Genomic DNA, 14,516 nt, shown 5'->3' with positions numbered 1-14,516 from the left:
TAGCTGCTTTTCACAAAGTTGTGGTGGGATCCTCTCGAACGTAGGTTCGAACCCTCGTCACGGCTCTTGTGGATTTGTTCATTTGTGGTGGGACTTTTAATCAATATTAATCGTCCCTGAAGCATTTCAGAGTGACAAGATCTACTACTCTCGGGAGGACAGGAAAAGGCAGTGCGAGTTTATCGAGGCCTTCCATCCCATCCCAGAGCCAAGGGCGAGGATATCCTCGCGATCACCCATCCAGTGATGGCTTCAACCTCACTGATGTGGTGACGCTCCCATCATCCATTGCGCCACTCTACGCCTGTATAATCCATTGTGTGTATAATACAGCTGTATAGTATCGCATACAACACACACGACCGAGTTGAAATTTATTCATTGGTCAATCTGTCCAGTCTTCTGTTCTTTCACCCCCGTCCTCATATCCCAGCTCTTCGTCCTCATATCCCAGCTCTTCGTCCTCATATCCCAGCTCTTCGTCCTCATATCCCAGCTCTTCGTCCTCATATCCCAGCTCTTCGTCCTCATATCCCAGCTCTTCGTCCTCATATCCCAGCTCCTCGTCCTCATATCCCAGCTCTTCGTCCTCATATCCCAGCTCTTCGTCCTCATATCCCAGCTCTTCGTCCTCATATCCCAGCTCTTCGTCCTCATATCCCAGCTCTTCGTCCTCATATCCCAGCTCCTCGTCCTCATATCCCAGCTCCTCGTCCTCATATCCCAGCTCCTCGTCCTCATATCCCAGCTCCTCGTCCTCATATCCCAGCTCCTCGTCCTCATATCCCAGCTCTTCGTCCTCATATCCCAGCTCCTCGTCCTCATATCCCAGCTCCTCGTCCTCATATCCCAGCTCCTCGTCCTCATATCCATTTCAATTGCTGTATAGTTACACTGGCTAAGCGTTTTCTTTTGATAAATACCTTGACTTAAAGTATGATTCGAATTGAGTGCCGCTAAAATTCACTTAGAGAGAGAGAGAGAGAGAGAGAGAGAGAGAGAGAGAGAGAGAGAGAGAGAGAGAGAGAGAGAGAGAGAGAGAGAGAGAGAGAGAGAGAGAGAGAGAGAGAAGGGAAGGGAAAGCGCCAAGCCATTACGACTATATAGCACTGGGAAGGGGGGTCAGGATAAGGATTTGTGATGGGATGGGACGGGGGGAGGAATGGATCCCAATCACTTGAACAGTCGGGGATTGAACGCCAACCTGCGTGAAGCGAGACCGTCGCTCTACCGTCCGGCCCAAGTGGTTAGAGAGCGTGTATATTAACACCATCATGTCACGAAAAGACTTGCCCCGTTGCAAACAAACTTCATGATAAACAACTGACAAATGTTAGTAAACAGACGCGGATGTTAAAGTCTTAAGCTAAGTGGTAATTCTTTCACCTCATTCACCACTTAAAATGGAAATTTAAGCCCAGTATTTCAGAGAATAATCGCGCTACAAGAAACCTAAATTAATATGGCAGTCATTTCCTTAAATTGCTTAGCACAACTTTGTCATCTCGTTGAAGGTCGCTTTTACATGTGACAACACAAATATTAATGATTTGGTTCACTCCGTATATAATTAAGTAGCGAGGAATTATACCGTCAATCTTTGAAATAAAAAGTTAATATAATGATATATTGTTTCGAAGACAGTATTCAGCCTGTATAAATTACCCCTCCCCCCGCCCTTACACTGATAACTAGTGTCATGCGAGATGTGTTATCTGAGAAGTGTATATATATATACCATTGGTATTATAGGTATATATCTTCCCCCGTGTCTGGTATATCGGGCAGCTCTCCACTAACGCTAACGGTGATACTAAAAAAAAAAAAAAAAAAAAAAAAAATTGAAAACTATTTATAACTTTTTCTAGTTCTGCCAAGTTTAGATTATTTTTTGTTAGAATCTGTTTAACTAAAACATTCAAGTTGAAGCATATTTATTGAGACAAGAATTGCAGTAACCTCAGGTCCACCAACTCAGGTCCAACCCCCAAACTACCCAATTTGAGTCGTTTAGCCTCGCAGCTTAGGGTAGAGCAGTTTAGGTGAAGACCTCAGTTGGTATCTGGAGCTCGCTAAGACGGGTCAGTGTCGTTTGCTAGTGCTTGGTGAGCGGTAGTGAGCTAGGCTATATAGCAAGGGTTAGAAACGTGGACGCTTATTAACGTGATGCAATATCGCTTTAAGACCCGTCCGTTAAGTGAGCTGAAGATACATTTATTGTGTCAGGAAAGTTATTGATGTCTTTTGCTTCGGTCCAGTTGCTGATTGAGGTATGTGGGTATATCTCTTTTGACATTAATTTATATAATAAATATGTCATGAAATTTATAGATACTGGTACTGAAGGATACTGGGCTATGGTCTAAGACTATGTAGTAGGCTACTACAGACTAGGACTATGTACTAGGCTACTACAGACTAGGACTATGTACTAGGCTTTGATCTAAGTTATGTACTAGGCTACTACAGACTAGGACTATGTACTAGGCTTTGATCTAAGTTATGTACTAGGCTACTACAGACTAGGACTATGTACTAGGGTTTGGTCTAAGACTATAGGCTACAGACTTAGACTATGTACTAGGCTACAGACTTAGACTATGTACTAGGCTACAGACTTAGACTATGTACTAGGCTACAGACTTAGACTATGTACTAGGCTACAGACTTAGACTATGTACTAGGCTACAGACTTAGACTATGTACTAGGCTACAGACTTAGACTATGTACTAGGCTACGAGAGGAGAGTATTGGTAGGAAGTAAGAGATGTTAGGTACTAAGATACGCCCTGAGAATTGTCATTGAAGAGCCACTCACTCACCAGCTGGTTCTGGTAGGCGGTGACAGCGGTGAAGACGGTCTCGGGGAAAATAAAGGTCTTGTGGTCTTCAAGGTCGAGCTCAGCGACGGGTCCCTGACCAGAGTCCTGCCGTCTCACCAAGTGGATCCTTGGCTGGTATCTGTGCATGGAGTTCAAGACGATCTGCCGAAGGGGGAGAGACCTGAGATTATTGTATGGTTGGTGTCGGTGTCCAGTCCGTCTGCATAAGATTCCCCAACGCCAGGAAACTGTCGTACTAAAGTGCCCTTATCCTAACCTACCAGAGGACCCAAAACAAAAAACGGGAGAATATGTCAATTTTGCGACCTGCTACTATTTTTTAGTATAATTTTTGGCTTTTAAGTAGAGTATACGTCAAATTGCGGCGTTGTATAATGAGGACGGGTTGCGGGGGTTATGGTATATCAGCCTCGGGAGGGTTAATTCGGCCACAGGCCACAGTTAGTATACTTTCGTCCTGAACATGGTGTTGTATTAAGGTATACTCGTAGTGCAAATACATCGAGAAACTGGCTACACCTTATTGCCTAAAAATATAATAAATATGCAATAATTTGCATGTATCTTTTTAATTAAGAGTGATTGTCCAAATGTACAATCTCAAATATTTCATTTATGTACAAATCTCAAACACGAAATTCTTATGCCGAGAGTTTATGCTTTATGTATTTATGTGTAATATATTTTTACTTTAATATAGCATCTCTGTGTATATTTTAACTAAACTAAAATTAACAAAAATTGCCATAGTCTTGAACATTCAGATATATATATACACCAAGAGTATACCCAGCTTCTCGGTGAATATACAATGAGTTATACTTTAGAACTAGACTGTGTTCAAGTGTAAAGTATACTTGCTGGTTGGCCAATAAGTTATTACAACCTTAACAACTCTGTAGTCGAAAGGTTGATGGGGCTTTTAAACCCAACACACACACACACACACACACACACACACACACACACACACACACACACACACACACACACACACACACACACACACACACACACACATTAGTTTGCAATCAACTGTGGAGATCTTAACAGAAATCCTCTACAGACTAAGGATTATTAGGATATAGGTCTTAAGACCAACTCTAAACCAAAATGATTTAGTTTCCCATAAACTGTGCTGACCGGCCAAAATGCCTAACTTCCCATAGTGATGTGTAACGATAGCAACACAGTTGATATCGAGCTAGAAATGATATACCATCCTCCCAATACGACGAAACATGTACATCCACATGGATTGGTCGATTGGGCAACGGCTTTACATTTTAGCAGCGTCGACGTTCGATCCCCCAATGTTGTGAGAGAGGTAACTGCATTTGGCATTCAGTTGCGGGGACTAAACTAGTAGTAACTACATTTAGCGTTCACTTACGTGGCCGTGTTTGTCCATCTCGTTGTTGGTGAGTTTGACTTTCTCGAAGGAGACGATCTGCTTCTTGAGTTGGTCGCCGGTGTAGGGAGAGTCTGGGTGAGCGTAGAGCCTATAGGGCGGCGGTGGGTCGGCCTTTCCTGCCACCAGCCACGAGGACCGGTGGTACGCGTACCTGTGACAACACTTGTTATAGTGACCCTGGCTGACAACACTTGTTATAGTGACCCTGGCTGACAACACTTGTTATAGTGACCCTGGCTGACAACACTTGTTATAGTGACCTTGGCTGACAACACTTGTTATAGTGACCCTGGCTCACAACACTTGTTATAGTGACCCTGGCTGACAACACTTGTTATAGTGACCCTGGCTGACAACACTCCCTGCAAGTTGGTAAATTGTGTTCCAGGGACAATTATTATAGTAAGGCTTACCATCAGCTATGTTAAGGAAATGTTCATTAATGTTCTACCTGTGTGCCCACCTGTGTTCAACAATACCCCAAAATGTTATCAATCCCGTCGACTACGCTACCCATCACGACCCTTGAGAGCGGTCACAGGTACAGATATAAGAAGAGAAGATCACTCAATGGGGTGAGAGGAGAAGTGGGAGGAAGAGAAAAATGTATTAAGGAGCTGCTCTTAGTGGGAAAGATTGTATAGCCTAACATAAACTGTAGTTTATGTTAGGGTATACTAACATAAACACACATTCTTTTCGTCCTCCCAGTCCTTGTTGCAAAATAGACGTTCCATGTATCAAACCTTAGAATATTAACATATTCTTATCCTTAATGCCTCTTATAGCACCTGTTTGTCCATTCCTGACACCTTTTTATAATGACAACACGTACCTTTGACTATATAAAAAAGTCTGGTGGCCCTTTGGAGATAAATGTATTATAATTATTGTCATTTGTTTATATGCTGCTGACACCATTCGTTAGCGGTCAAGCAACGTTCGCAAGCCTTCTGCCAACACAAGTAACACATTGACAACGGTTTCTGGGCGACGGGCAACACTTGGCTTACTGACGACCCTTGTTGGTCCACAGGTGGCACTTGATGGTCTTCTGACAACACTTTAGACTTCTGACAACATTGTTGGCCCGATGACTGCACACCAGGTTAATTTACTACCTCTAATGGCAACCTCATTGTTAGTGTAGGCTGTCTAAGTCTCCTTGTTAGTTCCACACACGTGCTAACACACAACACACCTGTCCATGTTCACACACCTGTGTCAACATGCACAAAATACCTACCTACGCGGCCCGTCCTCCTAAGATTTCCCCAACGTCAAGAAACTGTCGTACTAATGTGTTCGTATCCTAGCCTACCAGAGGACCCAAAACAGAAAACGGGAGAGTATGTCAATTTATCGAGCCACAACCATTTTCCAGTACGACAGTTTTTGACCTTGGGTAGAGCATACGTCAAAATGCGACGTTTTACTAGGAGGACGGGTTGACTTGTGCCCTAACATACATGCCTAACAACACAAATCAGAGCACGCATGCACACGCCAGTATGTTGTTGTTGTTTCAGATTTAGCTACTCAGAACGAAGCGTCCATGTAGCACGGGCTATGGTGAGCCCGTACACGCCAGTAACATAGTATGGGGTTTGAAACAACAGGAGAAAGTTGCCTAATGTTAAAACTACCAATAGTCTCCCAGACTGAATATAATCAAATTGATCGAGAAAGCGGAACACTACGTGCATAGCGCTCCTCTTCCTCCTGTGGCAACGGTTAGGCAGTAACACTCACCTGTATCGCTTGTTATCCATAGGGACGATGTCGAGGAGGACCAGGTACCTATCCTCACTCCTGAGCCCAGTGAAGGACACCCGCACCGTCGGGAACATCCGTCTGCAGTAGTGACAAGGACGAGCAAGGTTAGGGAACAATTTATCTAAAGAAAAACGTGAAATATTCGAAAAGTAAGATAAAAATGTAATTATTATTATTTTATATATTATTTTTATTATTATTATTATTATTATTATTATTATATTATTATTATTTTTTATTATTAGTTTTATATTATTATTTTTATATTATTATTATTATTGTGTGCACTTGCAGCCCATCCTCCTGTTTAAATTGTACTTATAGTAACGCTGTGCACCATCGTTCATATATTGATGTAATGGACAATTAGAAAGTATGCTACTGTTGAGTTTGGACAAACAGGAAAAGGTTTTGTATTTGTTGGTAATAAATCCTAACCTAACCATCCTAGGCCTAATATATATATATATGCTATACTAGACCTAGGAATATTTCCGTTTGGTTTTTAGAATTATTTTTTCCGGAATACCATAGAATTTGGTATTATTAGAATTATATTTAATTGTCCATTACGTCAATATATGTACGATGGTCCACATAGTTTCAAAAAGTACTATCTAAACCAGGAGGATTGGACGTAAAGTTGGTAAAACTCACGTTAGCAGTATTGTGTTGAGACTCATACACCGAAACGTGTGTACTGTATCATACCTCAGTGTATGTCTACCTGATACAGCACTAGTGTTCTAAGCTGATTCTAGGATTAAGATAGACCTCTCGGTTGTTAGTAATTGCGATGGTCTTGATAATCTCCCCCCCCCCCCCCCCCCCCGGTGTATAGACCTTAGTTATGCCTCGAGTGAGAAGATGGAACAAGCTAGAACTTTCAGCTTATTCCATTTTCATTGCGAAAGAAAACGCAGTAAAAGATAATAAAACACGAGTGAAGATGAGATTTCAGTAAGCCACCAATAGCTACAAATATAGAGCCCGGGAGCTACAACTCGTCCCTGGCAGTAGGTTTAGGGGAGTACAATGACGCGAACACAAACCCAGACACACTTACTCTTCCCTTCAGCCAATAATCGCCAGGAACCGCCTCGTCGTAAAAACAGGCTCGGCAGTTTCGGTAAACACCATAGTTTACGTCTGCCGTGGATGGCTCGGGGGCAGTTTGCGTACGTCTAACCACGTCGTTGGATCGCCGAACGAGCTCGTAAACAAGGGCCTCACTCATAAGGAGAAGAGGTGAAATCGTAGTCAGGGGTGTCAATGTTTGGGTGATGGGGCCAGAACGTGCTCAGGGGTGACTGATGAGTTACGGGTGTGAGGAGAGACAAAGAAGGAGGGAGATAGAGCGACATTCTTTGCAGGAGGACAGGTTGAATGGTGACACCGTTGTAATTTAATGTATCGTCTCCTAACCTACCAGAGGACCCAAAACAGAAACGGGACAGTACGTTCCCCCATCCTTTCCAATACCCTTTGGACATCAAAGCTAAAGGACAGTACGTCACTTTCGCCAGCCACTTACATTTTCTAGTACGACCATTTTTGGCCTTATATAACGCAAACGAGCGAAAAGCGACGTTCTTTGTAGGACAGGTTGGACGGTGACAGTGGGAGACAGAGCGACAGAGAGAATGGTGACAGTGGGAGAGTGACAGTGAGTGTGGGCGCGAGACGGAGCCTATCATAACAGCGCATCATATTTTTTATGGCAAGAGGCAGAAAGTATATAAACAGGAAAATATATACAGGAAGATAACAATATAAACAGCGGAGCTGGAAGCTGACTAAAGGCAGACGAATATTTTATAATGAAGGCAGTTAAAAAAAACTAGTAAAAACTGTAAAAAGAATTTTATTCAAATGCAGATAGTGAAAGAAACCTAATCAATTAAAAATATGAAATACTTTAGTTAGTTTAACTTTAATTAGACTTTAGTGAGAGGACTCAAGTCTCGCTTCCTGTGGCTGAATCTGCATTTTAACCCGCGTTTCAGAACCGAATTTGATCTTGCATGGGTCGCTATGACTTGCTACAGTGATCCTGGATGGTTAGGCTTCAAAATATTATTATTGTCATTTTGTCATTGGCGTCATTAAGGTCGCTACTGTTATTATTTTGAATAGTATTGTTAATAGTATTTGTACTATATAATTATTTTTGCTATGATTTACTATTTATTATTTGTAAATCTACAAATAATGATACTACTACTATTACTGCAGTTGATGTTACTTGTAAAACAACTACTACTACCTCTACCACCACCACCAAAGCCTCATCTACTTCCAAAACTTCTACTTCTTCTACTTCTAAACTAATAACAATATTACAAGTAACATTCGCGTCACGTCGTCTACCGCTAATAAAATATCTCTACATCAGAGATACATCCTAGTTTGCATATTATATCCGCTGCTACTTATGGAAATCACAGTATGAATTAAAAGTGCATTCTAAGTGCAAACAACGAACCACCAATGAAAACACGCGTACTAAACCCCCTCCCCAAATGCAAGAAACAAACAAACAAACGAATGACAGCAAAAGCAGCAATTATAATGACTAATTTTCCCCTCACTGGGTGGTCACTGCGCATCTGCCATAGCGCACTGTGTTTACATGTGACGTCATCAATCACCCTGAATGGCCTCGTTGCAATTGGCTGTTGTTGTTGATATGCCGAGCGTGAAATTTAAAACAAATTAACAAGTAAAAAAAAAAAGCTACAGAATGGCAGTGTAATTGTACATGATGTAGAGTAACGATGAATTATGGGAAGCAGGCATTTTATTGACGTAATGTTTTGTTAGTAAGATACATTTGGCATACTGTCATTCAACTGTCGAATTTAAAATATATTTTTTAATTATTATACTTTTTTTGTATCTGTATTTCTTATGGTTGTAGTGCAGGTATCAGTGGTATAAGCGAGGAGTAGAAATATCTGTGTTAGTAGTAATATTAGTGTAATATCAGCTTATCAGATATTACATATTAGTGTAAAATGTAATATCATATGTGGAAGTAACATGAGAGGTTCCTACAGTACTATGCATTCAAAATCGTTATTTTACTCAAATTGAGATGATATATTAATTTAATATTTTTTTATAGTTAGGTCTAGATTAGCTGCTTTGGTTTTTGTTGACTATGATTTATATTTTGCAGTAGGTGGGTGAAGCATTTTGTGAGGTACGACTTGTACCTCACAAAATGCCCGAACGATTCAATGTTTGAGAAAAGTTAGAACTTAATACAGCCCGTCCTCATCAACAAATGTTCATTGCATTCTGCCGCCAACCCCCCCCCCCCCACCCCCCTGTGCATGAATGGAAAGGGGCTTACACATGACTCCAATCTGTCGTCGACTCAAGTCCATTCCATCCAGTGAACGACCCCACAGACGCTTTCATAAATGTTAACACGTTCATTCAAAATGGGAATTTTCTCAAATATAAATTAATATTATAATATATTAGCATATTGTGCGTATATATGCATTGGTTAGGTGTTTAGGTTCTGTTGGCGATTACTTGTATTTGTAGTACGTGAGTGAAGCATTTACAGCGTTGTGGTTCGAACAGAATTGGTCAGTGAAGCACTTGTTCCGGAAGTGTTCGGATGTCATCAGTTGTGAGTCGTGTGTAAACCGTTTTTCATTCATAAACAGCTGGGGTTTGGCGGGTGCATGGAATCACTTTTGGGTCTTTGTTTGGAGGACGGGCTGTCGAACCACAACGCTATAAATGCTTCACCCACGTACTACAAATGCAAATAATCGCCAACCGAACCTAAATACCTAACCTATGCCTAAATATGCACAATATGCTAATATATTATATTACTAAGTTATATTTGAGAAAATTCTTGTTTTGAATGAACAGCAAGTTAAAAGTTATGAATGCGTCTGTGGGGGCGACCGCTGGATGTAATGGACTTGAGTCGAGGACGGGTTGCGGGCTGGGACGTTCGAGCATTTCTTGAACATTGCTTCCCTGATGACCTCTTCGAATACAGCCCGTCCTCCAAACAAAGATCCAAAAGTGATTCCATGCACCCGCCAAACCCCCTGTTTATGAATGAAAAGCGGTTTACACACGACTCACAACTGCTGACGTTCGAACATATCCGGAACAAGTGCTTCACTGACGAATTTTGTTCGAACCACAACGCTGTAAATGCTTCACCCACGTACTACAAATACAAATAATCACCAACAGAACCTAAACACCTAACCTAACCTAACCTATGCCTATATATACACAATATGCTAATATATTATAATATTAATTTATACTTGAGAAAATTCCCGTTTTGAATGAACAGCATGTTAAAATATATGAATGCGTCTGTGGGGTTGACCGCTGGATGTAATGGACTTGAGTCGAGGACGGGTTGTGCAAATACGAATAATTGCCAAAAGAATGTAAACACCTAACGTAACCTATGCCTAAATATTCACAATATGCTAATATATAATAATGTTAATTGTATATTTGAGGGAATTCCAATTTTGAATGAACAATTTGTTAAAACTGATGAATGAGTCTTTGGGGGGGTTGGTCTCTGGACTGAATGAATTTAGCCAGCGGAGCGGCTGCTTAATCAGTTTAGTTGTGCACAATGATCCTCATTGCTGGCGTATTAACGACCACGTGGCTGTTGTTTATGAGGGCGGGCTGCCTTTACCGTTGTAATAAGCGCGGTTGGTTGACAACAGATCGGAGCCGGGTTCGATTCCTTAGCATGACGGAGACGTCTGGGCATGTTTCCTTACACCTGAAGCTACTGTTCACCTAGCAGTAAAGACTTACATTGGAGTTTAGCAACTGTTGTGAATTGTCATAGTAAGGTAAATTTAGGCCTAGGGAAATTAAATAAATTTGATTATTGTTTTATAAATTTATATTTCGTTTTGTCGGGACAGGCAGCCTGTGATTATATATACTTTAGGCTTATATTGAGGTCCTCCCCCAAGGTTAAACTACTGACTCTCCCAAGGATACAACACCACAACAGTTGACTAACTCCCGGGTACCTATTTACTGCTAGGTGAAAGGAAACATGTCTAAATATTTGTCCCGCCCGGGATTCGAACCCAGGAAGACCGATTGTGAGTCGAGAACGAACTCTTCAAAGAAGCAACCTAACCACAATTATATATATGACGAGGCCTTCGGAACATGTACATCTTTCCCTCAGTCATGGCGGCTTTGTTTATTATGAACATTTTATAGCGAATCGAAGCTGTTTATAACAATAATAATATTGGATTGAGACCGACATAGCAGGGCTTCCAAGCTCATTAACTATTTAATAGACTTGAGCCGTCATGGCGGAGGAATGATGTACAGTTTTCGTAAGAAGATACTTATAAGATTGATGAATCGTGATACGGTAGCCTGTAACACTAGTGATAATATATCATACTCATATATATTCAGACATAAGGTGACTCTAGGTAGTAACACGTCAGTTAAATATATGAGTGTGCTATATGCCCAAAATTCTCTGGGCTTTGGTGCTTTATGTAATGTGGGGTTTATACATCCAATTTTACGATTGTATCATGTATTAACTGTATGTATTTTTATATAACTAAAATTGTTGTTGTTATTTTATATTTAGATACTCGAAACAAAAGTTCCAAGTAGCACGGGCTATGGTGAGCTAAAATATTAACTTAACTAAAATATTATTTTTACATGGTATACTTTAAGATTTTATATGCATCTGTAGATTACAAAATACTATGAAATATAAGTATTTTCTTATCAACTAATTCCCTGTGGTATTGTTTCCTGAACAGCTAATAATATTTCTCTCTGCTGCTAATGTGCATATAACTTTGTCTACAGTTGCCATAACTTAGAGAATTTAACGTCTTAACCTGACCAGAAACCAACAAATTCACGCCCCCCTCCTCCTAACCTAACAAATCGTTCCATAGAAAACGTGGGTTTTTCAGAGCCGCTACTGTGTGTAATATATTTGTAGCATTTGTTACATTGCTTATTATAGGGTTCCGTACAGACGTATTAGTTGAGAGGGCGGCTGGTTACGTGAGCCAGAGTGAAGAACGGCTGGTTACGTGAGCCAGAGCGATGTGAAGTTCGTCACAACACTGAGATAACAGACACTTAAGTTACGCCGACTTCGTATTATGAACTCTGGGGGACCTTAGGTTGAGTGACTATGCACTCTGTCGTGACATTGTTGTATAATGGGATATGTTAGTTTCTGTAACTAGTTACAGACGACAACGGTAACTAGCTTCTGTACTATAGTTGCAAAAGGCTTGTTAGCTTCTGTACTGCGTTGCAAAAGAGACGAGCGTGAAACTCAGAATTCTAAGTGTTGGAATAGTCATGCATAATTCTACCCACTAAAGGTGAGTAAACTAATAATGTCCGTTCTTACCGGCAGTTTGCGGCTCAGCGCCAGCAAACTGTCACTTTCAGACCCTTTCATAAGCGCTTGCTTAGGAGTCGTGTCCTCTAAATCATCTCTGCTTTCCAATAAGAACAAAAACTGGTAACTGATTTATTGCCCGTGAAATAGAGAATTACTGTGTCCTCATTTACCACAAGTTTGTTGGTCTAATTTCTCGTGTGGATAGTTCTTATAGACATAACATGGATCGGTCGGTCTCTCCTGATCGCAATAGCGATATTTTAACGCTTGTCTGAGACTCTGCAGAAATAAAGAAGGTGGAAGAACAATTCACAAGGTTCTTGACAATTACCGGAAGAATGCATGAGAGTTCAAGAGTCTCTTGGGTGTGGGGTGGGTGGGGGGAGGCTTGCCCTGGCTCCCTCCCCCCATCCACCGACCTCCAACCCAAGAGAATGTCACGCTGTGCATGAAAGATTCACGCAATTAATGGCATCGTTCATTGCCGGTTCTTCGCTTATGGCCGGGTCATTTAGAAGTGGCGGTGGTGCGTGCTGAGTGGTGATTCATCCTCTGTTTTGACAGTGACTTTGGTGACGCTGCCACTCTTGGGGGGTCTGGTGACGGTGATGGGGAAGGGGTGACGAGGGGTCTGGTAACGACGAGGGGGTCTGGTGACGACGAGGAGGGTCTGGTGACGACGAGGGGGGTTTAGCTAACATGTTTATTTTAAATTCCCCGACTTTTAACATCATGCTGTGATCTTGGCTATTCTCGTGTAATGTAAAATCAAGCCATTGACATATTTTGAAGCCATACTGGTGATTAATAAATATAATTAATTAAGAACTGAATTAATGGAACTGATGTGACGGAAGGGAGGGGGGGGGGAGGGGGAAAACGGCAAGCCATTACGACTATATAGCACTTGGAAGGGATTTGAGATGGCTGGGAAAAGAAATGGTAGCCAACCACTTAGACGGTCGGGGATGGAACGCCGACCTGCATGAAGCGAGACCGTCGCTCTACCGTCCAGCATGTGACGGGGGATTGTAACAGTGTGCCGAAGGGAGCATGGGAGGAGCATATTACGTAATCCACTGGGGGTCTGTAATCATTTAAAGATTACGTACGGCTATACAGTTCAACTGTCTCAGTAACGATAGCTGGCGAACCATTCTGCTCCTCCACACGCAAGATGATGCGGCGGCCAAACGTTGACATTACAGTTTGGTAATCCTGTAGACCCAAGGGTCGACTTCTGTAACTAGTGAAAGAATGGGTTGACTTCCAAGTTAATAACATGATGAATGACATCATGTTTGTTCTTGGAAGTCCACAGTGACGTATTGTTGAGGTGATTTGAGGTCAAGCCAAGGTGATTAGAGGTGATCCAAGGTGATTAGAGGTCATCCTAGGTGATTAGAGGTGATCCAAGGTGATTAGAGGTCATCCAAAGTGATTAGAGGTAATCTTATGATGTATCCAGTGTTTTTTAATTTTAAAATTTGGGCCCTAAAGGGCGAGTGTATTGGGCAGCGTCACTCGTCCTATGAGTAAACACAACGGCATAACAGCTTGTATAACATCCCACAACTCAGACAGCTGAAACTTGCTTAACTCTCTCAAGTGAAGAGGCTTATCAAGCAACAAGATTAACTTTTACTAACCCCTAAACTTACATAATCTTGCAGTTGCAAAATGGGGGAATCTTTATTCGACAAAGTGTTTTCTAACGTCAAACTATGTTAGGGGTTTCCATTCTTCTCATATTCATAATTATTAGGTGACTACACTGTCTCAAGTTGTGATCAAGGCAGTGAATCATTCTCACGACAGGTTCTGCAGCTGCTCAGCTGTTACTTCCATCCCAAATCTCCAATGGTATTTGTATCCAAGACGAATTCACGTTTGTTACTAATTCTCTTCCGCGGCCACCTCCCCTTCGTCCATAATGGTTGGGACTGTCAACTGTAACCACATTGTACCAGGGTACAGAGCGACTGATTTGTTCCACTATTTTCCTTTTGTCAGTTACCTTGGCACGGTGATGTTGCCTAATGATGCTGCTTAACT

General features: G+C 41.6%; 1 protein-coding gene across 1 annotated transcript in view; it reads right to left on the bottom strand.

Moving 5' to 3' along the window:
- LOC123752510 (T-box transcription factor TBX20) overlaps positions 1 to 14,516 on the bottom strand; it is a gene marked incomplete in the record, with an annotated part of 253,446 nt that overhangs the window by 47,508 nt on the left and 191,422 nt on the right. The window contains 3 exon segments of the mRNA XM_069321775.1: positions 2,824 to 2,985; positions 4,238 to 4,409; positions 6,011 to 6,112. Coding sequence (XP_069177876.1) covers positions 2,824 to 2,985; positions 4,238 to 4,409; positions 6,011 to 6,112 — 436 coding nt within the window.

This window comes from Procambarus clarkii, chromosome 10 (assembly GCF_040958095.1).
Source record: "Procambarus clarkii isolate CNS0578487 chromosome 10, FALCON_Pclarkii_2.0, whole genome shotgun sequence".
Lineage (NCBI taxonomy): Eukaryota > Metazoa > Arthropoda > Malacostraca > Decapoda > Cambaridae > Procambarus > Procambarus clarkii.
The sequence above is the reverse complement of the archived record's forward strand: the minus strand, read 5'-3'. Positions and strand labels throughout refer to the sequence as shown.